General features: G+C 42.2%; 1 protein-coding gene across 2 annotated transcripts in view; it reads right to left on the reverse strand.

Moving 5' to 3' along the window:
* The window catches only part of Utp4 (UTP4 small subunit processome component), a 43,395-nt gene that overhangs the window by 5,759 nt on the left and 13,719 nt on the right, over positions 1-23,917 (reverse strand). The window contains exons 3-14 of one of the 2 annotated variants that reach the window (XM_050143785.1): positions 21,571-21,762; positions 20,031-20,115; positions 17,588-17,677; positions 13,724-13,935; positions 11,325-11,496; positions 11,163-11,254; positions 8,403-8,499; positions 6,830-6,894; positions 5,928-6,050; positions 3,647-3,803; positions 1,835-1,941; positions 170-265 (exon numbers count right to left, since the gene is read on the reverse strand). In XM_050143785.1, the coding sequence (XP_049999742.1) occupies positions 170-265; positions 1,835-1,941; positions 3,647-3,803; positions 5,928-6,050; positions 6,830-6,894; positions 8,403-8,499; positions 11,163-11,254; positions 11,325-11,496; positions 13,724-13,935; positions 17,588-17,677; positions 20,031-20,115; positions 21,571-21,762 (1,488 nt within the window). The remainder of the gene's footprint in view (positions 1-169; positions 266-1,834; positions 1,942-3,646; positions 3,804-5,927; positions 6,051-6,829; positions 6,895-8,402; positions 8,500-11,162; positions 11,255-11,324; positions 11,497-13,723; positions 13,936-17,587; positions 17,678-20,030; positions 20,116-21,570; positions 21,763-23,917) is intronic. The other variant, XM_050143786.1, reaches the window with a different exon arrangement.

Consider the following 23,917-nt stretch of genomic DNA (forward strand, 5'->3'; position numbering starts at 1 on the left):
AAATTCTCCCATCACTTTGTGCTTCTTAGCTCTAGAACGGCAATGCAAGCTGTGCCCATCACACCAGTGGGTACTGCTGGCCTATGATGGGCTCAAGCCACACAGGAAGCCTCACTCACATAAACTATCTAGCAGAAGGGAACTGGAAGAATGCACTAGAATCTCTTACCTGTTGGTCAGAATGAGCAATGACAAGGTTGTTGGTGTTGGGGGCGATGGCCAGAGCAGTCACTGGAAAGTTGTAAGCAGGGACTGTGCAGTGGAGCTGGGGAGAAAGACCAGGGACAAGGCTATAGGACATCTCCCTTCAGGAAAGGTTAGGTGAGCAGGACATGGGGATGACAACTTTAATGGCAGCACTCCAGGGACAGAGGCAGGCGGTGTCAGTTCCAGGTCTATCCCCAAAACAACCACCACACACACACAAATGCACAGACACACAAGACAAAGCAGAACAAAAGGAAGCTAGATGTCAGCAACTTTTGTAGTTTATTATTGCACCTTCGTTGTTTTCTGGACCAGGCTTTGAGTCCTAAACTCCACTACCACACAAAACCCTAAGCCTAAGTCAGGTGCTTGAAATAGAGTTCTTTGGAACTCAAAAGCATCCTATGGAAGTTCAGGCATTTCAACAACAAAGAACTTTAATTTCATTAAAAAGAAAATTTTGGCTGGGTATGGTGGCGAAGGCCTTCAATCCTCCTTTGGAAGGCAGAGGCAGGTGGATCTGAGTTGAGGTCAGTATGGCTTACACAGTGAGTTCTAGGCCAGTGAAGACCCTTTCTCAAAGAAACAAACAGATTATGCTCAACTGCTTACAAAACAGAGCATTTCCAGAAAACTCATGAGCAGTTTTCTCTGAGTCAATGTGTCAATATGAATCACTCAAATATACCACTGTGCTGAAAACATACAGCTCTACACTGGTTGGCTTTTAAAAAAAAAGCATTGCCAAAGAATGGACATTTGGGTTCAACTATAAAGCACGTTTGTGGGCATTAGAAAGAAACATGGTTTTTGTCAATGTTAGGGACAGAACTGTGATATACGACTCAATGTAATATTACCCATCTGTCAGAAGGATTCCCCAACTGTGATATCCGCCTTAAATTTCTGGTTCTATCTGATCTAAAATCACACTGAATTCACAAGACCTGTTATGGCCTCAGCGCTGTATCTATGTATCAGAACTCGCTCCCCAGAGCAGAAACACCTGAGTCCCTTTTGTTGTTATTTGTCTGCTGTATGGTACTGGGGACTGACCTTAGGGTACCATGAATGCTAAGTAAGTACTCTGCTATTGAGCTATATCTCCCTAGCCAGGAAATGGAGTCATCACTCCTAAATCCCTAAATGAAGTTTGAGTATAGCTTACACCATTCTTTCAATTTTAATATTTTGTGATTTTAATATTATGTTAGTAGTGTTGCGGTTCTAAAGAATCCTCCCCCCCTCCGCCCCACCACCTGGCAGTTCTAAAGAATTCTAAAACAGAAATCTAAAGAAATCTAAAGCAGGAAAAATTCTTCCTTTAAAAAAAAAAAAAAAAGCCTAGGGGGCTGGAAAGATGGCTCAGAGGTTAAGAGCATTGCCTGCTCTTTCAAAGGTCCTGAGTTCAATTCCCAGCAACCACATGGTGGCTCACAACCATCTGTAATGGGGTCTCGTGCCCTCTTCTGGCCTGCAGGCATACAGACAGAATATTGTATGCATAATAAATAAATAAATATTTTTTTAAAAAAAGCCTAGTAAATTTCCAGGTCATTCTGCTCTGCCTTGAATCTTAACATGACTAGCAGCAGCTTCCCGTATGGCTATGAACTCTGATGCTCACCTTTAGATGATTCAGATCGTATACGTGGACTCCAGCACTGGTACCTGATGCAGCTAGCCAATTCCCATCTGAACTGACTGCTAAAAGACACATGGCCTCCACTGTCCCTGAGGACGGAAGAAACAAGTTCTTGAATTAGGCACCCACAGCCTGCCCCGCCCTGGAGAAACCAATGAGAAACCCACATGGCTATAAATCATTTATAGAAGACTTTACTAGAGTTTTGCAAATTAGTTCTAAATATTAACCAATTTTTAATATATATTTTTTGAGACAGGAAATTACTTTTGTAGCCCAAGACAGCCTTAAATTTAGGATCCATGTGCCTCAGCCTCCAAATGCTAGGTAACTATGCTTTCCCTACTTTTTAAACTTAATTAGTGATTGTTGGGCATGGTGGCACAAGTTTTTAATCTTAGGACCCAGGAGGCAAAGAATATGAGTTGAGGCTAGCATGGTCTATACAGCAACTTTAAGGCCAGTTAGGTCTACATCATGAGATGTGGTATGAGAAAATATAAATATATATATATTATAAATATAAATACTATTGTCTCTCGTGTGAAGAAAGTCCAGAAAGGTAAAACTAGAGGCATCACTGGTTCAGACCCGAGTAAAGCACTAACACCACACCCTAAGTTAACTATTTCGGACTACTTTTTCCTTCTTAATGTTTTAAAATTACAGTTAGGGATACATATTTAATTTATTAAGTGCCTGCTGTCTGTTTAACACTATGGGGCACAGATGAGACACCTCTGTCAAAGGGTTTTGAATCAATCTGTAACATTAAGACAAAATGAAAATCAGACACTGCCATTATATGCTAAAATATGTGCTGCATATAACAATCCCAAATAATGAAAAAAGCCTTATAACAGGTCATAAACCATCTCTTGAAAGAGGGAAAAGAGAAGGTAAGGGCAAGATAGTCTAAGATTTATAATAAAAATACTGTTGTTTAACTCATCTGACTCCTGAATGGTCACCTTTTCTGTCTTTTTTTTTTTTTGGCAAGGGGGGGGGTATATGAGACCGGGTCTCTTTATGTAGCCCTGGCTCTCATGAAACTTACTCTGTAGACCAAACTGGCCTCAAACTGCCTTCCAAGGGCTGGGACTAGAGTTGTGCACCACTAGGCCTGGCATGAAGCAGCTTTTCAATGAGTTAATGTTAAATACTTACAGTCCAGGCTGATGGGAACCTAAAACAGTAATGAAGTAGCTATATGCCAGGGCAAGAACAAGGGACAGGACTGTGGAATGTATTCAATTACCAACGTAAACTAGATACGAAGTTGAAGCCAACAGTTAACTCAGCATTGGCTAGTATATATAGTCACCTACTGACACAATCTTATGTTCTTAGGGAACATGAAAAAGTCACAAGCACAAAAGACCCCAAATAAAGCTATATGCCTAACAATGTTTTCATCTTAAATAAACATCTCATAAAAACAAATCTCTACACAGTAGCACCAGAAAACACCAAACAGTAAGGGGAATCATTTGGTGTCAGGATTGCAGACAACTTTTACTTTCTTCCTAACTCTGCCAACAAACCTAAGGATGATGAAACTCCTCTGGTCCAAATAAGGAATCAAAAGCCCAGTGAGAAAGAAGTAGGTGTGAGGAACATTTCAGAGCTCATCGAGAGTCTTCATCTGCCAGAGATCTCCTCCTACTTCAAATGGCAAACATGTGAGCAAGTGTATCTGCAAGGTAAGAAAGAGTAGCAGGCACCCTGGCACTGAGGTCTAAAGAGAAAAAGTCACCAGAGACAGAGAATCCCCTGCTCAGTTAGAAATCCCACCTGATTGAGGCTGGAAAGTATGCAAATGCTTGAAGTTTCCTTCCAGCAGATGAATGATATGCAGAGACCCTTGATTTGATGCCACAAAGAGCTTTGTCGAATCTTCAGAAAACAAAATATGGAGGGCAGAGCGAAGGAACGCTGGCATTTTGGAAACCTTTGGGTAAATCAACAGTAAAAGCGAGTGAGAAGAAGCGGCATGCCACAACCTGACACAACCTGACAGCCAGGTTACCTTACATTAACTCTCGGGATTGCCAAGAAAGGACCCACAAAAGGCCTAGAATACTGCCATGCTTCCTATAACCTATCTAGCTTTCTCTTCATCCAGATTGCAATGCTCAATTCTCCACCTTGGAAATAACTTAAAATGGGAATAAATACCATTTTTTGTTAGGATTATTTCCCTACTTCTTTTCATTTTATGTATTTAATAACTAAATGAGCCCTAAAACCATACACACACTAACAACAAAAACAGACTCAGCAGGTTGTATTCATATATTTGTGCAAACACACACACTCTATTGAGAGTGGAGGGGCTATGAGAAGGGTTAGGGGAGGAGACCTGAGGGAATGGAAGGAGGAAAAGAATGTAATTCTATTTTAATTAAAAATGTATAAAAAGTAAACAAAATAGCAAAAACAAGTACTTAGCATTGCAGTGGTAGTGCTGAAGATTGAATCTAGAACCTTCTCTAAGATTTAAAAACAAAGCTGGAGGCTGGAGAGATGGCTCAGTGGTTAAAAGCACCGGCTGCTCTTCCAGAGGTCCTGAGATCAATTCCCAGGAACCCCATGGAGGTCCACAATCATCTATAATGAGACCTGATGCCCTCCTCTGGTGTGCAGACATACATGCAGATAGAACACTGCATACACAATAAATAAATCTTAAAAAAAACAAAACAAACAAAAAACAAAAACCAATGATAGAAATCAATCCAACACTTGGGAGGCAGAGACAGGCACATCTTTGTGAGTTCAATGAAAGTCTGGTCTATAGAGTGAGTTTAAGAATAGCTAGGATTGGGCTGGAGAAATGGCTCAGTGGTTAAGAGCATTGCCTGCTCTTCCAAAGGTCCTGAGTTCAATTCCCAGCAACCACATGGTGGCTCACAACCATCCGTAATGAGGCCTGCAGGAAGAATACTGTATACATAATAAACAAATAAATATTTTTTTAAAAAAAAGAATAGCTAGGATTAGCAGCTGCACAGGTGGCTCAGAGGCTAAGAGCGCCCACTGCCGTTTCTGTGGTCCCGGGTTCGAGAACAGCTCAAGCGCTCTATGTAAATAATCGGGAAAAAAAAAAAAGAATAGCTAGGATTACGCAGAGGAACCCTATCTCGAAAATAACAAAAAATAAAAAAGATTTAAAAACAAAGCAAAAACTAAACAAACAAATAAAAACCGTGTGTAGGGGCTTGAGAGATGGCTCAGTGGTTAAGAGCACTGGCTGCTCTGCAGAGGACAGCGATTTGAATCCCAGTACCTATATGGCAGCTCACAACCTCTTGTAACTCTAGTCCTAGGGACCTATTCCCTCTGGACTCTGGAAGCACCACACACACACAGTAAACATACACACACACACACACAAAACATTAATACACACGTGTAAATAAAACATTTTTAAAAATGTGGGGGAGGGGGGGGCTGAAGAGATGGCTCAGAGGTTAAGAGCATTGCCTGTTCTTCCAAAGGTCCTGAGTTCAATTCCCAGCAACCACATGGTGGCTCACGGCCATCTGTAATGGGGTCTGGTGCCCTCTTCTGGGTGCAGGCATACACACAGTCGGAATATTGTATACATAATAAATAAATAAATATTTAAAAAAAAAAAAAAAGCAAAAATGTATGTGTGTGTGTGTGCAGAGGTTAACCTGTGGGAGTCTCTCCTTCCACCATGTAGGTCCTGGAGATGTACTCAGGTTGTTAAACATAGCGGTCCCTGAAAGACTGCTCTGTAACAGCTAAAGAAAAATCCTTTTCACTAAGGATTATTTTTTAAATGATTTTAAATGATTCATTTATTTTTACTTTATGTGCATTGGTGCTTTCCCTGCATTTGTCTGTATAAGGGTGACAAATCACTTTGAGCTAGATTACAGACGGGTGTGAGCTGCCATGTGGGTGCTGGGAACCGAACCCAGGTCTTCTAGAAGAGCAGCCATCTGTGCAGCCCTAAGGATTCTTATCTAATTCATTTCCACTTCAAACAAAAGTACACATTTAGGAAGTTTACTCTTTTACAGGAATCCACTTTGTCCTCACTTACTCTTTGGAGGCTTATGTTGCCACGTTCATATTTCACTCGATAGAGAAAAAACCGAGAGGCTGTAGAATAGGCTATCCAGCTTCCACACGGGGAAACACAACTGCAGCTAATGTTCTCAGGGCCCTGGCAATTGGAGGAAGCAACATGAGTGAAAAAAAAAAACAACTGTTTTTTAGGCAAAGTCTCACTCTGTCTCACTCCAATCTCCCTGCAGTAGATGGCAAACTGGGCTCCCAGGAGTGAGCCATCAGGCCTGGGAAAGCTTCTTGTGACCAGGTTCCCAGGACAGGACTCTACGCTCACGGTGCTCTCACATTCTCACAAACGCATTTTTGAGACAGGATTTAACTCAGCCCAAGATGTGTTAATTCTAAGGCTAGTCAAATTCCCTACTAATCAAAACAGCCTTGAACTCCTAAACTTTTTGCCTCTGCATCCCAAGTACTGGGATTACCGGTAGGATTATCATAAGCACCTAAAAGACATGTTTATAAAAGATAATATGATTAAAGCAATTTACATGGTATGTTGCTAACATAAAAAGGAAACATATACATACAAATGAGCACAAGTTCTTTGTCTTTCTGGGAGAATACACAAGAAACTGTGGAACTGCTTATCTGTGAACAGCGAAAGAGTAAACTGTGGGGTGAGCTTGAAGCTCCACTTGACCACACAACCTTTCACTGCCTTAATTATTAGAAACACACATGCTATTCTATAATATAAAAAGGAAAACCCAATTCCTGTACTCACTTATCAAATTCTCAGTACCTAACTTATAAACACCAGTGACACAATCCTTCAGATAAAATGACAAAGTCTGGGCTTCAGACTGAGTGCTGCTCAGATTCAGAATGGAGAAGGGCTCTGGGCCTGGGCGGAGCATGGACCTTCCTCACCTTTGTCTTGAGGTGCAGCAGATGGTCTGCGTTTTTAGAGAGTGGAAGAGTGTCTCCGTTCTTGCCTAAAAACAGAAACTTTGAGCTTTCTGTCACCAAAGAAAATTCGTACTTTTTTCATTTTAAAGCCAAGCCACCAGGAGGTCAGGTTTACCCACATTACCCACACGTGCCATCACAATCTGGAGAGCCATGTGAGGAGCAGCAAGGAGACTTTGACTCTAAGGCAGTCTGCCATAGCTTCTCCCAGACTTGCAGTGGGCAGAGGCAGGTTTTAGTACACTCTAAACCCTTCCTAAACTGGCTACTCTTCCCCAAGTCGTGGGGCCTTTGTTTCCATACTGCACATCACTCCACCTTCTCAGCTTTCAACAGAAGTCAGGCCAGGGCAAAGTATGACTCCCCAACCGTCATTTCAACTAACTCTTACATGCGTCTAATAGAAGCTTAAATTCTGTTTGGGGGGATGGGGGTTGAGACAGGGTTCTCTGTGTAGTCCTGGCTGTCCTGGAACTCACTCTGTTGACCAGGCTGGCCTCAAATCCGGCGTGGCTGTTGTCTCTTAAGAGTTTAGCCAGGCTGTGGCAGAGGCAGGTGGATCTCTATGAGTTTGAGGCCAGCCTGGTCTACAGAGTGAGTTCCAGGGACAGGCTCCAAAGCCACAGAGAAACCCTATCTCAGAAAAAAAAAAAAAAAAAAAAAAAAAAAAAAAAAAAAGGAAAAACAACAAAAGGCCAGGTGGTGTGGTTGTGCATGAAGATAGAGCTCTGTGAGCTCAAGGCCTAGTTGAACTCAACCTGGTCAATAGACTGAGTTCTAGGACAGAAAAAAAAAATTGATATCTATCTTAAGATTTTAGATAGTCACAATGGTTCATGGTTATCTCATCATTTAGGATCGCTGAGTTCAAGGCCAATCTCAACTGCAGAATGAGATTCTATTTCAGAAAACCAAAACAAAGTTGTTTTTTTTTTTTTTAAATTTTCGAGACAGGATTTCAAAACAAAGTTTTAACATTCAATAATTTTTTTCTTGTATATGGAAAAAATCGTAATTTCCCAGACACAGTAAAAAAGTCCACCCTTCTAAATGTATGCACGTGTGTGCAGGTCAGACTGGCATTAGGCGTTTCCTCAATTGCTCTCCACTTTGTTTTTTCACAGTTCACGTCTGACTATGTAGCCCTGGATGGCCTGGAATTCCTTAGGGAGACCAGCTGAGTGCTTGCACAAAGGGAGAGTACTGAGACTGGGAGGAAAGGCGCACACACCGTGGCCAGCTCCACTCTACTTTGTGACACAGGTCTCCCTGCTTCCCTGGTCCTGAACTTCTGATTCTCTTGTTTCACTCACTCTCTTCCCAGTTTCCTTCTGTGTAGGCGCTGGATGATGCTGCAGCAGACCTGGAGGCCTGTGCTTCCCACTTTACTTCTGAGGTAGGCACCAGCCCATCTTGATATCCCCCCCTCCTTTTACTGTTTTTAAAATTTTGCCAGTTTTTAAAACTAAGTCAAAAACAAAACAAAAAACAAATAAACATCAAAAAACTCCCACAAACCTTTCCGCCAATTTACCTGTTGCAACTGTAGATCCTAGTCTCCAAAGCTCCAAGTGATGAGCAAACTGGAAGAGGAGAAGCTGCCTTCTTTTTGAACAGGAAATGAGACGACGCTGCATTCAAGAATTGAAATCTCATAAAAGGGCCAATGTGGTCACCTGCTGCTTCAGTTCCAGAGGCAAGAGCAGCATCCAACAGCCTCTTCCCTATTGCTGAAATCCATTGTGGCCAGCTCCCCCCAACCCCCAAGCAGAGGCAGGTATATCTCTGTGAGTTCAAGGCCAGTCTACAAAGTGAGTTCCAAGGTAGACTGGGCTACTTTAGTGAGACCCAGGCCTACCCCCCCCCACCTCCCGCAAAACAAAACCAAACAATCCCCCCAAACCCATTTTGGTAGATATATCCCAAGTCCCATCGCAGTCTAGCCACGGTACTAGGATTTGAGAACACAATGGTGACTGAAATAGCCACTCATCTCAAGATGGTTCTAAAAAAGTGACAAGTATGCCACAAGATTTAACATGAATAAACACAGGATGAGCAGAAAGGACACCTACCCTAGCCTTGTGGAACAAACACAGATGAGGCTCACTGGCAAAGATTAGTCAAGCAGAGAAGGCAGGGTAAGAAGTTCCAGGGAGGAAAGAACACGCAGAACAGGTCAGATGCAAAAACACTGAGGAGAGTAACTTTTAGAATTGACAGGCTGGGGGAATGGGCCAGTCCAAGATCAACACAGGATTTAGAGACACATTAAGAATTTAGGGCTCCCAGCACTCAGGAAGCAGAGGCAGGACAGGCTCCAAAGCTACATAGAAACCCTGTCTCAAAAAAAAATAAAAAAATAAAAAAAGGGGGGCTTTAAGTTGAAGACAATAACCAAAGGCTTTTTAATTTAAATAAGAGGAATAATCAAAGTTCTTTTTCTTTTCTTTTTAAAGAGACATCTTGATTAAGGGAGCCATTAGGGAGCTAGTGTTAAACCTGGCACTAGAGAAATTCCCTGGAATCCACAAGGATGGCCCCAGCTAAGACCTAAGCAACAGTGGAGAAGGTGTCTAAACTGGCCTTCCTCTGCAATCAGATTGATGACTATCTTAAATGTCATCATAGAATCTTCATCCAGCAACTGATGGAAGCAGATGCAGAGATCCACAGGTAAGCACTGGGCTGAGCTACTGGAGACCAGTCCAAGAGAGTAAGGAGCAATAATATGAACAAAGGGGTCAAGACCCCGATGGGGATACCCACAGAAACAGCTGACCCGAGCAAGAGGGAGCTGACTCCGGATTAATAGCGGGAAACCTGCATAGGATGAAACTAGAAGCTCTGAATGTAGGTGGCAGTTGTGTGGCTTGGGCAGTCTGGGGGGCCCCCACTTCAGTGGGACCAGGATTTATCCCTAGTGCTTGAACTGGCTTTTTTGATCCCATTCTTTTTGGAGGGATACCTTGCTCAGCCTAGATATGGGTGGAGGGCTTCAGTACTGCCTCAAAATGATATGTCAGACTTTGTAGACTCCCCATGGGAAGTCTTACCCTCTCTGAGGAGTGGATGGGGGGGGTAGGATAGAGAGAAGGTGGGGAGAATGGGAGGAGGTGAAGGAGTAGGAACTGGGACAGGTATGTAAAATGAGAAAAGATCACTAAAAATAAATAAATATTTATTTATTATGTAAGTGTTCTGTATGCATGTATGGCTGTAGGCCAGAAGAGGGTGCCAGATCTCATTACAGATTGTGAGCCACCATGTGGGTGCTGGGAATTGAGCTCAGGACTTCTGGAAGAGCTGTCAGTGTTTTTAACCACTGAGCAATCTCTCCAGCCTGAACAAAGCGCTCCAATGGAGAACACATTGCAATGACACAGATGTTAGTATAAGGAGACAATGAACCTAGTCAGAGTGGTGCACAACTTTAACCCCAGCACTCAGGAAGCAGAGGCAGGCGAGTTCTGGGCCAGTGTTGTCTACTCTACATAGTGAGTTCCAGGACAGCTAGAGCTACACAGAAAAACCCTGTCTCACAAACGAAAAAAAAGAGGAAATTGCTGAAAAGGAATTCAAGAGAAAAGACACTGATCCAAAGTAGGATAATTAAAGAGATAATCAGGAAATAATAAGGCTCCTGAGGGCTGATGAGCTCAAGAATAGTCTGGCCTCACAGGGAGTTCAAAGTCAGTCAGTACTACAAAGTGAAATCCTGTCTTAAAGAGAGGTGGGGGAGGAATGAGGACTATGTCTCCGACGTCATTAAACCACATGCATGAAATATGACGGTAATTCATAAAAACATTTTTAAATGTATGTATATAGATGTTGTGCCTGCATGAACTTCCGTGCATCACATTCACACAGTCCTGAGGAGGCCAGAACAGAGTGTTGGCTCTTCTTGACTGGTGGTACTAGCTGCCAGATGAGCCCAGGTCATATGAAGGAATCTCTGACCCCTCTCCTATTAACTGTACTTTATAGAAATGTCCTGAACTTGTTTTTAAGGGTGGGCTCTATTATTCAGGTGGAGAAGCTAGGCTTGTAGCGTTCCTTTCAAGATAAATGGTATCATCCCCCACAGTTGAGCAGACCTCCCCTAACACCTAAACTGGGTCTACCTCATTGCCACAATATGCATGTACATATATACATAGCAAGTTGTCGTTGTTGTTTTTAAGGAAGCTTGCCTCAGAAAAGAATGAAGACAGCTTTAGGAAGTGTGAGCCTGTTCAGTCTGACTGGACAGAGGGATGGAGAGATACTAAAGGCGAGAGGGGATACTCACATGGGGAAAAGTGATCTTCCGGAGGGCAGCATCGTAATTCTTTACCTCCACTTTCTCCATGAGAGGACGAATAACTAGGTGTGTGTCTGTGCCTGAAACAAAGGCACACGATGAGAGAAATGCTACCCGAAGAGAAACAGCCAGAGCTGGGGGAGGACCTACCTCCTGATATCAGAGCTGTCGGGCTGTGGGCCACAGTGCGCACATCGTGAGTGTGATGCTGGAACGGCTTTGTCCGCACCCACTGCTTCTCACTGCTGCTGGAAGTCACGGGGACCAGCTGAAAATGGAATACTGTGCCTTCGGCTGTGCCCACCACAAAACTGTCTTCTTGCTGAGAAATTAAATCAGGAGGGGGTAGATGTCAACATAACAGGTACAGATGGAAAAAAATATTCTTTCTGGTTTTCTATCTGGGCAGCTCAGGGGAAAAAAAAAACTCATGCCCTGAATTAGAAAGGAGGTTCCTGCCTGGCAAGGTGGTGCATGCTTTTAATCCCAGATCTCTGTGAGACTGAGATCACCCTGGTCTACAGAGTGAGTTCCAGGGCAGTCAAGGCTACAAAGAGAAACCATATCTGGTGAAAGGGAAGAAAGAAGGAAGTTTCCAGGGAAGGCAGTTCCATCAGAGGACCAAGCTCAGACATAGGCAGCAACTGCCCCCTGCTGACAAAGTTAACACTTAGTATTGCCAATGTGTTATGCAGTCACATGCTACACATTCAATGACAAACCAAATACATGGTCCATAAAAGTCTAATGAACCAAAAGTTCCTATTACCCAGTGATACAATAGCTGCCAAAATGTAGGACAAAACATTATTCACAATGCTGTTGCTGTAGAACACACGATCACACACCCTTTAATTGTACGCTAAGTTTGGTTTGGTTGGAAATTTTTATTTTGCTGTAAGATCTTAAGAATTACAGGGCTGCCGGGCGGTGGTGGCACACGCCTTTAATCCCAACATGAGAGGCAGAGGCAGACGGATCTTTGGGAGTTCGAGGCCAGCCTGGTCTACAAGAGCTAGTTCTGGGACAGGCACCAAAAGCTACAGAGAGGTTTCCTCGAAAAACCAAAAAAAAAAAAAAAAAAAAGAATTACAGGGGCTGGAGGGATGGCTAAGCAGTTAGGCACTATTGTTCGTTCAGAGGGCCTGAGCTTGGTTTCTAGTGCACACAGAATGCAGTTTACAACCTCCCATCTTCTGTTCCAAAGGGATCTGAAGCCTCTGACGTTTACACTCCAGTGCACATATCCATACTCACACCCAACTTAAAAAAAAAAAAGGCTAGAGAGATGACTCAGCAGTTAAAAGGGTATTGGCTGCTCTTCCAGAGGACCCAGGTTCAACCAACACCCACATGGCAGCTTACAACTGTAACCCTAGTTCCAGGGGATCCAACAGACACACATGCAGGTAAAATACCAATGCACATTTTTAAAAAAAAGCTGGGCAGTGGTGCCTCACGCCTTTAATCCCAGCATTCAGGAGGCAGAGACAGGCAGATCTGAGTTTGAGGCCAGCCTGGTTCACAGAACGAGTTCCAGGATAGACAGGACTACACAAAGAAACTAAAAAAAAAAAAAAAAAAAAAAAAAAAAAAACCCTCACAAACAAACATTATATTTATACTATTTTCTTTTTGTGTCAGGGTTTCTCTTTGCCTGGTTCTAATTCTTAAAAAAAAAAATAAACAAAAATAAAAACTTATAGTTTCAAGTAAGGCACTTAGTATTTTTATTTGATTGTATAAAGCATAAATTTCCTTACTATTATTGGGTTTTTTGTTTGTTTTTGTAGTCCTGGCTGTTCTAATCTCCTTCCTTGGTGACAAATGTCATCATCTGCTGAGCTATAGCCTAGCAATAACATCTTTATGAAGTTAAATTTGTTTTGTTTTTTATTTTTTTGAGATCGGTTTCTCTGTGTAGCTTTGGAGCCTGTCCTAGAACTCACTCTGTAGACCAGGCTGGCCTTGAACTCACAGAGATCCACTTGCCTCTGCTTCCCAGGAGCTGGGATTAAAGGCGTGCACCACCACCATCCAGCTTAAACATTTATTAAAGTTAAACATTTCTACTAAAGAACATGGTAGGTGCTAGGTCATTGTTTATGTGGTTTAGAAGGAATTAGATTTCTCTGCTGCTGGTTGTGTAAAAGAACAGCACATACAACTGGTACATTAGTTGTGCAACATAGTAGCTTTCCTACTACCTGTTTGCCTAAGTATATGCTGATGCTCACACAGTGTTCAAATCACCTACTGATACATTTCTCAGGATGTGCTCCTGCCATTAGGTGACATAACTATATACAAACTATGCTCAGTACAAGAAATAAAATACCTAAAATAGATTTAAATAAGGAACATGTTAGTTGTGAGAAAAAACTGAATCCTTCTAAACTACATAGGCAATATATGAGAAAAGACAGACCAGACCCTAAGGCTGACTTGAAAGCTGGGCTTGAGGATATAAGGTCATATTCCTGGCTACTCAGGAGGCTCAGCAGGAGGACCGTAAGTCCAGGGACCACTTGGGCTGGAAGCATACTCACATCAGCGACAGCAATAGACTGCACATCCGCATTTGCGATGACATGGCTCTTAACAAGTGTCCCCGTAGCTGAGTCCCATAACTGCACCTTTCCAACAGAGTCCACACTTATGACAGTTCCATCGGACAAGAAGGCAACGCCCCACACAATACACCTTGACTTCGTCACTCCCAGGTGCTGCCTATCTAAAACCATCTTACGAGTAATGCTCCCTGAAAAATAAGAAAGGCACACATGTAGGTGGTGTTTAGTTTCAGTTTCCCAAAGCTGCCCGGACAAGCTTAAGGTGATGAGTCAGAGGCCTGGACATCCATAGTCAGTGAATGGCAGCTGTGCTTTAAAACTCCTGAATGGGGACCTGAAGAGGAAACGAGAGGATGAGAGGCCCCCAAAGTGGGACAGTTGAAAGTTACTCTATGAGGCTGCGAACCCTTGAAGTAGCAATCTCCTGAGTAAGCAGCAGATAGTACGCAAACACCGCCTCAACCGAAGAATCTTAGGTAAAAGGTATGGAGAACTAAGTATGGGACAGGGTGTCTAGAGGGAAAACAGGGTCAAGTTAAAACTGGTAAGAACACGGAGAACGAAGATTTCTTCTCCTCAGAGCAGGGACAGCGAGGCCTGCACTTAACCAGGTAGGAGACTGGAAAAAGAGTCTCAGAATGCAGCTCAGGGCAGAGATGTGTGATGCCGATGCCAGGGTTGTCTAATTCCCAGCACCAAAAACCAACTGACTGATTTCTAGAAACCAAGTCACACAAGACAGAAAAAATTATTTCTAAGATTCCCCAAACAGGCAACCCAGTGAAGACCATGCTCAAGAGTCCCACTGATGGAATAAGAACAAACAGTACACACGCGGGCGGAAAAAGCTTCCTCTAACAAGAAAAGCCAAACAGACTAACAGAAACGGCAAACAAATGAACAGTGGGTCAGGAAGGGTGCAGAACAGTTGCGGAATGTTATCACTAACAGCTTCAGAGTGGGGGGCTGGAGAGATGGTCAGCTGTTGAGCACTTTCTGCTCTTGCAGGACTGGAGTTTGGTTCCCAGCACCCACACAGCACTTAACTACAGCTCTAGCAGATTCCTGCACACGCACACAATCAAAAACAACCCCCCCACCAGGTGGTGGTGGTGCACACTTTTAATCCGAGCACCCAAGAGGCAGAGGCAGGTGGATCTGTGAATTCCAGGCCTGCCTGGTCTACAAGAGCTAAGCTAGTTCCAGGACAGGCACCAAAGCTACAGAGAAACCCTGCCTTAAAAAACCAAAAAACCAAAACCCCAACTCTTAGAAAGAAACGAACAGCCTCAGAGGCTGCAGGTGTAACCACAGAACACAAACTTAGCACAGGCTCCAGCAGCTAAAAACAGAAAAGACCTTTGGAGGTGGCTAAGTGAAAATTTCACTACAAACATTAAGATATGAAGATGACAAATTTATATTAGCGAACAATAAATAAAATAAATAAAAGTAAAAAAGATGAGGGCTGGAGAGATGGCTCAGAGGTTAAGAGCATTGCCTGCTCTTCCAAAGGTCCTGAGTTCAATTCCCAGCAACCACATGGTGGCTCACAACCATCTGTAATGAGGGCTGGTGCCCTCTTCTAGCCTGCAGGCATGCACACAGACAGAATATTGATTACATAATAAATAAATATTTAAAAAAAAAAGTAAAAAAGATGAAAAATAAGAGTGGCTAAGAAAAAAGACCCAACACTGAAGAAAGAGAAAACAGAAACTGATCTACAAAGTAATTAAAAGAATTTCCCCCAAACAGAAGGTTTGAATTAAAGCAATCTCCTACGTATCTAGCACAACTGATTGACACGAGAAAAAACAAACAAACAAAAAAACAACCACATCTACAACAAACAGACTAATACAACAAGAATAACCAAAATTTTAGCTAATGTCTAACAGGGCTCAGGAGCAGAGGCTCACCTAGGGCCTAAAGGCCTGGGTTAGAGCTCCAGCAGAGAAACAAAGAAAACTCCCACAAAGGAAAAGGAAAGGAAAAAAGGCACATGCTCAAAGGTCCTAGAAACCAAACAAAAGATTAACTCTCTGTATGGCCAAAGGGTCAATAATCAGAAGGGCACCACACTTCCCAACAAGGAAAGGAAGAATCCTAAACAATACAGCAGCAAAAGGGACTCCAGAAAGACGGAAACACATGTCTTTCTCACCTTGTGCAGCACGACCCAAGTGGCTAAGCCAGACCGGAAGAAGTTAAAACAAAGAGACTCATTTCTAAGGACATAGAAATGGCACGAAAAAACAAATAAAAACACCGAAATACTCAGATGTGTTTGTATCAATTTATACAACTCAAAGACTTTATGGATGAAGTGGCAGAGATGTAGGGAGAATGGGAATATTCAACAGGAAGCAGACAGGAAGGAAAGTAACTTCCTCTGAGAGCAGTTCACTTGGCCACGATGATAGGGACCAATTACAAATAAGCACAAAGATCAGGAGACAGTGTGACGGATACTACAGCAGAAGGCACACAGGGAAGACTCTGATGCTGAATTCAATAACGTGTATAATTTAAAAAAAAATCACAATGTAGATTTATAAATATGCCGTGTACAGCAGAGATAAATCCCAAAAGAATCAGCTAACGGTTGGAGTGGTTTATTTTGGGGATCAGGAGAAGGGCATAGGAGATTGCTCTTTTGGTAATAAGCCTTAAGGAACTCTGTGGCTATAGGCATGTGTAACTAAAGGCAAACAAAACAAAGAAACATACAAACCAAGCATTGAGGAAAAAGAAAAACAGAGACATACCAATCCCCACCACATACACACTCTCTTTGCTTTTTTTGGGACAGGGTTTCTCTGTGTTACAGTCCTGGAACTCACTTTGTAGACCAGGCTGGCCTCAAACTACTACCCAAGTTTTTTTGTTTTTGTTTTTTTGAGATAAGGTTTCTGTATGTAGTTCTGGCTGTCCTGGAAGTCACTCTATAGACCAGGCTGGCCTTACACTTAGAGATCCACCTGCCTCTGGCTCTCAAGTGCTGAGATTAAAGGTGTGCACCATCACTGGCTTGTCTCTGTACAAAAACATGTACAAAAATATGAGGTTAAAGGCAACGTCACCACTGAAGGGGTCTAATAGCCAATTTTCTAGGTCAAGAACAGAAAAGAAAGTCATGGTTCTCTACCTTATATTCCATTTTTCCCGGACACATAGACATCCTAGTTAACACACACTAAATGCTGTATTACTTGAGAGTAAATGGGACTGTAATATCCTCTTACGAAGAAAGTGCTGTATCCTATGGAAGAATGAAGATCCCCCAAATACAGCAGTGCTAATCAAAAACAGGAATGAGAGGCTATAGAGATGGCTCAGTGGTTAAGAGTGCTTACTACACAGGTTTAAAAAAAAAATAAAGAGAGAAGTCTGGATCCCAGGACACGTGTAAAGGTTGGACATGGTCCCTTCAGGCCTATGATCGCAGGCCTGGAGGATCACCGGAACTAGCTTCTTGCTGGCCTATTCTAAAAACAAAATAAAACAAAACAAAAACCAGACTCACCCCTGCCCTGGGTTCACAAGAGACTGTGCCTCAGAAAGAGCCCGAGTCCTTCTAAAGTTCTTCTCTTGTCACTACCTATGAAGGCATGTATACGTACATATAACACAGAATAGACAGAGACAGACAGACTTAGTCATATACAGAATACACATGGAAAATGGGCAAAATTTGTGGTGGACATGTGGAGAGATTAATGAGAAGTTAGGTCATCACATTCATTGAAAGCGTCACAAAGTGTCGAGCTCTCAGAAACTGAGAGATGTAGATCTGACAACACCACAACACAAATGTACCAAATAGAAAACAGTCACCTGATTTGACATCAAACACGATAACGTAGTCTATGGAGCCAGCTGCAATGTGGGTACCAGCAGGATGCCAGCTGAGACTTAGGATCCGACCTTAGGAGTAATAAAACAAGAAAAAAGGTGACATATAAACTGAGCTCTCCTCCCACAGCGACCTACATGGCTTCTGCAATTCAGTGTTAGTTTCTCATTCCCCGCAGCAGATGTACTGTCCTGGGTCCCACAATGGAGTATCTGACAACTTGTTTTACTAATGTATAAATAGTTGAGGAAAATATGTAAAATAAACACATCCTTCTGAGAACGATCTGGTTGTGACCTAACAAAATTTCAATGTGCACAGATACTGACTTCAGATTAAAGAGACATACTTGCACGGATGCCCAGATACATGTATGGTCATGCACAAGTATTAACATTACAAACAAGGATGCACTGACTACAGGATGACGGCCTCATAAGACCTTATCATCTAGTGACATCAGCCATCTGAGTTTGTGTAAGCATACCTGATGATGTTCATACGATGGGATGATTTAACACTGTATTTTCAGAACAGATCCCTGCTGTTAATCAACCATAATTAAGCATGTCTGTCTGTCTTTCTTTGGTGGTTGTGCTGATTAGTTTTTTTGTCAACTTGACTAGACTAATTCTATGACATCTACTGAAAAGTACTGTATCACCTTTCCAATTGAGAAATAACAAAAATCTGGTTCCAGTGGATAGCTATTACTAAAGGACACAGAACACACAGCATGCTCACTACTCTCCAAAACAGGCACAGGCATCGGCAGTCTACAGTCTGCTTTCAGTTTGTAAATCAAGTTTTACACAATCACAAATCTCCGTTCATGCACTGTGTTTGACAGGTTTCTGTGCTACAAGTAGAGATAGCAGGGACTATTTTGACTTCAAAGCCTCAAGTACCATGGTGCTCAGTACTTTACAACCCAGAGCCCAAGCAGCAGCAGTTGCTCATGATACTCACCGAGACATTTAAACTGGCTAGTAGGGTTAAGAACCACAGCTAGCCTTTAATTCCACCACTTGAGAGGCAGAAGTAGGTAGATCTCTAAGTATAAGGCCAGCCTAGTCAACAGAGTGAGTTCCAGGAGAGTGAGGGCTACACAGAGAAACCTTGTCTTGAAAAACAAGCTAACAATAAAAACAAACAAACCACGGCCAGCCAAGTTTAGAAGTGCATGCCTGTAATCACACTGCTAAGGCAGGACTGCATGAGTTTAAGGGCAGTCAGGGCTACACAGAGTAACAGGCAAGTGCGGGCCACAGCATGAGAAGCTGTCTCACAAAAACCAGAAGAAAAGGGAAAAAGGAATCACAGCTCTCTTGTGCAGATCTGTAATCTCAGTACTCAGGAAGTAGAGGCAGAACCAGCCTCAAGGACATCATTTAATGATAAAAAACAAAACAAAATCAGTTAAGACTTTCCATACAAATATTTAAATTTCACAAAACAGGAGTTTTTGTAGGGGTGCACTGCCTAATTTTATGTCCACTTGACAAAGCTAGTCATTTTGGAAGAGAGACCCTCAACTAAAAAAAAAAAAAAAAAAAAAACCCAACCAGGCTGGCCTGTAAGCAAAGCTGTGGTACATTTTCTCCATTGTGGATTCATATGGTAGATCCCAGTCCACTGGGACCAATATCACCCTTCTGCAGGTGTTTCTGAGTTGGCTGAGCAAGGTTTGTGGGACAGCCTCAAGGACATCATTTAATGATAAAAAACAAAACAAAATCAGTTAAGACTTTCCATACAAATATTTAAATTTCACAAAACAGGAGTTTTTGTAGGGGTGCACTGCCTAATTTTATGTCCACTTGACAAAGCTAGTCATTTTGGAAGAGAGACCCTCAACTAAAAAAAAAAAAAAAAAAAAAACCCAACCAGGCTGGCCTGTAAGCAAAGCTGTGGTACATTTTCTCCATTGTGGAAGGGGACCACCCAGGATGAGAGATCCTGGATGCTGTAAGAAAGCAGACCGAGCAAGGCAGCACCCCTCCATGGCCTCTGCACCAGCTCCTGCCTCCAGATTCCTGACCTGCTTGAGTTTCTGCCCTGATTACCTTTGACGATGGACTCTGTGGAGCTCTAAGCGGATATAAAGTCTTTCCTCTCTGCGTTGCTTTTGGTCATGGAATTTATCACAACAACAGAAACCATAAGATATACACTATAGCTAACACTGACTTTCACACAAACACTAGTTTTCTACTTTGATTTTCTGTACTTTTGCTTAACCAGGCAATCACAGCTATGCAACATAATGAGATGTAGAACTCCTAGAACTTTTCCTTGTACACACAAAAAAAGTATATATACAAAACATTATTTATAGCAGCAGGAAAACACCCTCTCCCTAGTGGCGCAAAAACGTAACTTCTTGTTGAGACTACTGGTCACCCCACCAAAAACAACCCTTACTTTTCTGCCGATCAAAATTTCTTGCAAACTGTATTTTGTCTGGAGTGACCTCAAACAGTTTCACAGAGCCATCTTCACATCCGACCTATTGAGAGAAAGAGAGATAGAAAACAGACTAAATGAGTCTTCTATAGGACCACTATTCCCACACACAAATATATACATTGTTTCTTCTCTAAAAGCTATCACTTACCCTAAAACCAAACAAACCAAACAGCTTGTCAGAGGGGGTAGGGGACCTATGCTCAAGAAATTGGTATGTATACTCCTGTTGACTACACAGTCTAGTCAGAAGTGGCCAACTTTCTGCATATGACATAGAATAAAAGTAGGATTTAACACATACCTGCCAGAGACCCATGACCTAGTAAAAGATCTACTGACCTTTAAACCCAGATGGAAACATAAGATAGTATACAAGTTAGTACAAGTGAAATATTAAAAAAAAAAAAAAAGACATCGCAAAAAATTAAATGTCAGGGCAGAAAAATGGCTCATTGGGAAAAGGCTAGCTGCCAAGCCTGGATAACTTAAGTTTGATCCCAAAGACATACAAGATGGAAGGAGAAAACCAACTTACACAGTTGTCCGCTGACCATCACAAGCACTCCGCAGCACAGATGCCTCAACCCCCATCACAAATAATAAATGTAACTTCACACACACACACACACACACACACACGCAAGTGCAGTGAATCTACAAAAGGACTTAACACCCCATATTTCTGAAACAAAAGTTACTATTAAAATACAAACTATATCAAAACAAAACTAGTCTCTACATCTCTTAGTTCCAAAGAAGTTTAGAAAATTCTGAAATTAATTAACCCTGACATTTCACAAAGGAATAAACAAGGTCCAAGCTGTAGTAAGTCTTCTTCTGTCCCACCAGCGAGCTCCCAAATAATGACACAAAGACTTATTAGTAATTATGAAAACTTGGTCTTACTTTAGACTTACAACTTAAATGAACCCATTTCTATTAATCCATGTTTTGCCCATCCTGCTTCTGTGTCTCCTCTGACTTTCCCTCTCTGCCTGGAAGTCCTGCCTATACCTCCTGACTAGCTATTGGCTATTTAGCTTTTTATTACACCAATCACAGCAACACATCTTCACAGTGTACAAATCTTCCATAAAACCAAGCTAACAGCATAAGGGCGAAGTGAGCAGTAATTTATTATTGTTTGTTTGTATGAGCTTTGACTCTATGTATGTATGTGCATCACTTTTGTGCAGTGCCCACAGAGGCTACAAGAGGGTCTCCAACTACTGGGAACTGGAGTTGTGAGCCACCGTGTGGATGCTGGGAACCAATCCAGGATCTGTGCAAGAGCAGTCAGTACTCTTAACTGATGAGTCATCCCTCCAGCCTATGACCAGGGATTTTTAACCTTCATTGCCAATTCTAATATTTTGTCTTATGAGTCTTGATACCTAGCTAAGCTTGGAATTTCTATAAGACATAAACATGAGGAAGGACATTTGAGTGGGCATAAAACTACTCTATTTGGAATAACCAAGAGTTGCTTACTGACCAAAAGCTGAGAGCCACTGGGGCTGGCGGTCATACTCCAAATAGGTCCTCCGAAGGCATCCAGAGCATACTTTATGTTTAGTGCCTGTAGGTCATACTCGAGAATTTCTCCGTTGAGTCCAGCACTAAAGAGCCGCTGTCCTTCTGCCCAACATAGGGCTTCTGTAGCCCGAGACTCATGACCTGGGAAAAACTAAAGAAACATCATAACTTTTCCAACCTGCCATGAATTCAAAACTACAGAAACGCTGTAACACCCCAACTTGCAACCATTAACACTTGACGAGTATTTCCCCACAGACAACTTATAGGTTTTCACTATCAAACATTTGTGCCTACTAGACACATTTACTTCTTTTAGCTTCAAATTTTACTTAATATTACTGTACTTTAAGTTCTATTCTTGATTCTAATTGGATATGAGATATATAATTTCTTAAAACTATTGCAAACTTCTTGACTGTTGGTTATAGGAGGCACAGAGGTCTCTGTGCTCACAGATGAGCATTAGAGAAACCTGGAATGTTAGTACACATGGCTGTTCCTTCAAGGGAAGGAATACACACCCTGTTATCTACCCAGAAAGGCTGGGAGCTTACAGGCCTTTGTGCTAGCCATGTGGCTAGACTTTTTTAGGCATCTGATCTTGTCCCAGACCCTTATCATAAGCTTGTTTCTTTTAGTCAATCTATAGAACCCATTTTTATGGATTTTACAAGGAGTTTATGTGTAGTCATGTTTGATCTGCATGTTCCTCAGGGAGTTTATGTATGCTTTGTTGTATATGCAGAATGAGTTAATCATCACCAAATTGTGCCGTGCTAAAATATGCCAAAAATAAACTACTTGGGGGTTAGACTCCAGAAGTTTGAGCTAACATCAGATGGAGTTGTGTTAAACCAAACTGCCTTCTTCTTGCTATTCAAAAATCATCTCTCCGGGTGGTGGTGGTGTATGCCTTTAATCCCAACACTCGGGAGGCAGAGACAGGCGGATCTCTGTGAGTTCGAGGCCAGCCTGGTCTACAAAAGCTAGTTCCAGGACAGGCTCCAAAGCTACAGAGAAACCCTGTCTCGAAAAACCAAAAATAAAAAAACCAAAAGCAAAAACAAAACAACAACAATCATCTCTCTGTAGGCCTGTGACAGTCACAGAGTCCCAGAATTGACGGTCATTCCCAATCCTGCCCCACAAAACCAATTTTTCTATCCAGGATTTTTCATCTTCTTACTTAACTAGGCAGCCACAGCTATGTTGTACAATGGACGACTTAGTTTTTAATAAAAAAAAACCAACTAGGTTTTAAAAGTAAAATACAGCAGTATATGGAACAGGACAGAAAGGACAAAGGGAATGGAAATGGTTTAATTTGTAAAGGTGCCTGCTACCAAGTCTGAGGACCCAAATTCAACGCCCAGGACCCATATGGTGGGAAAGAACTGATTCCCCCAGGCTGTCCTCTAGTTTATACAGGGATGTATGGCACGCATACACACCCAAAGGAGAAATGCCAGTCAATTTAGTGCAGCCTAATGTACAGCGTTAAGAAGATCTGAAACTGTGTGCTGCACTATCCTAGACCCCAGAATTCACTGATCACTTGCTTACTAACCAACAGTAACTTTCAAGTCTTGCAAGGTCCATTCAAACTAAATGCCTTTATGCAGGCCTATTATTGCTAATCTTTTCTAGTTATTTCTATCGCGCCTTTTCTGTGTTCAAACACACAAATTGTCCACTATGTTACAACTGCCTGGAGCATTCCAATACAGTGACATGTTTTCGACGTCTATAGCTTAGGAATAAGGCTATACAATGGCTGGCTTACATAAACCAACCTGCTAATGATATCCACTAATACATATCTCAAAACATACCTCTATCAAGAGGTACAACATGACAAACACAAGAGATGCATGACTGTACACATGCTGAAGGCCAGTGTGTCCACTTTACCTGTAAAGAGTTGTCTATGATACAGTTCACTCCAGCTTTTTGTTTAAGTCTCAAGTTTTCCTTCCTTCCTTCCTTCCTTCCTTCCTTCCTTCCTTCCTTCCTTCCTTCCTTCCTTCCTTCCTTCCTTTTTGAGGCAGGGCCTTACACCATGTAGCTCTGGCTGCCATAGAACTCTCTATATGGACCAGGTTGGCCCAGGACTCATAGTGATAAACTGCTTCTGTCTTCTGAGTGCTGGGATTAAAGGTGTGCACTACCACCACCACAGCCACATGGCTATAGCCTCAAATTTTTTTGTTTGTTTGTTTGTTTTTCGAGACAGGGTTTCTCTGTAGCTTTGGAGCCTGTCCTGGAACTAGCTCTTGTAGACCAGGCTGGTCTCGAACTCACAG

Source organism: Alexandromys fortis, unplaced genomic scaffold (assembly GCF_014885135.2).
Source record: "Alexandromys fortis isolate MF-2015 unplaced genomic scaffold, M_Fortis_MF-2015_v1.1 scaffold_1, whole genome shotgun sequence".
NCBI classification, from domain to species: Eukaryota; Metazoa; Chordata; class Mammalia; order Rodentia; family Cricetidae; genus Alexandromys; species Alexandromys fortis.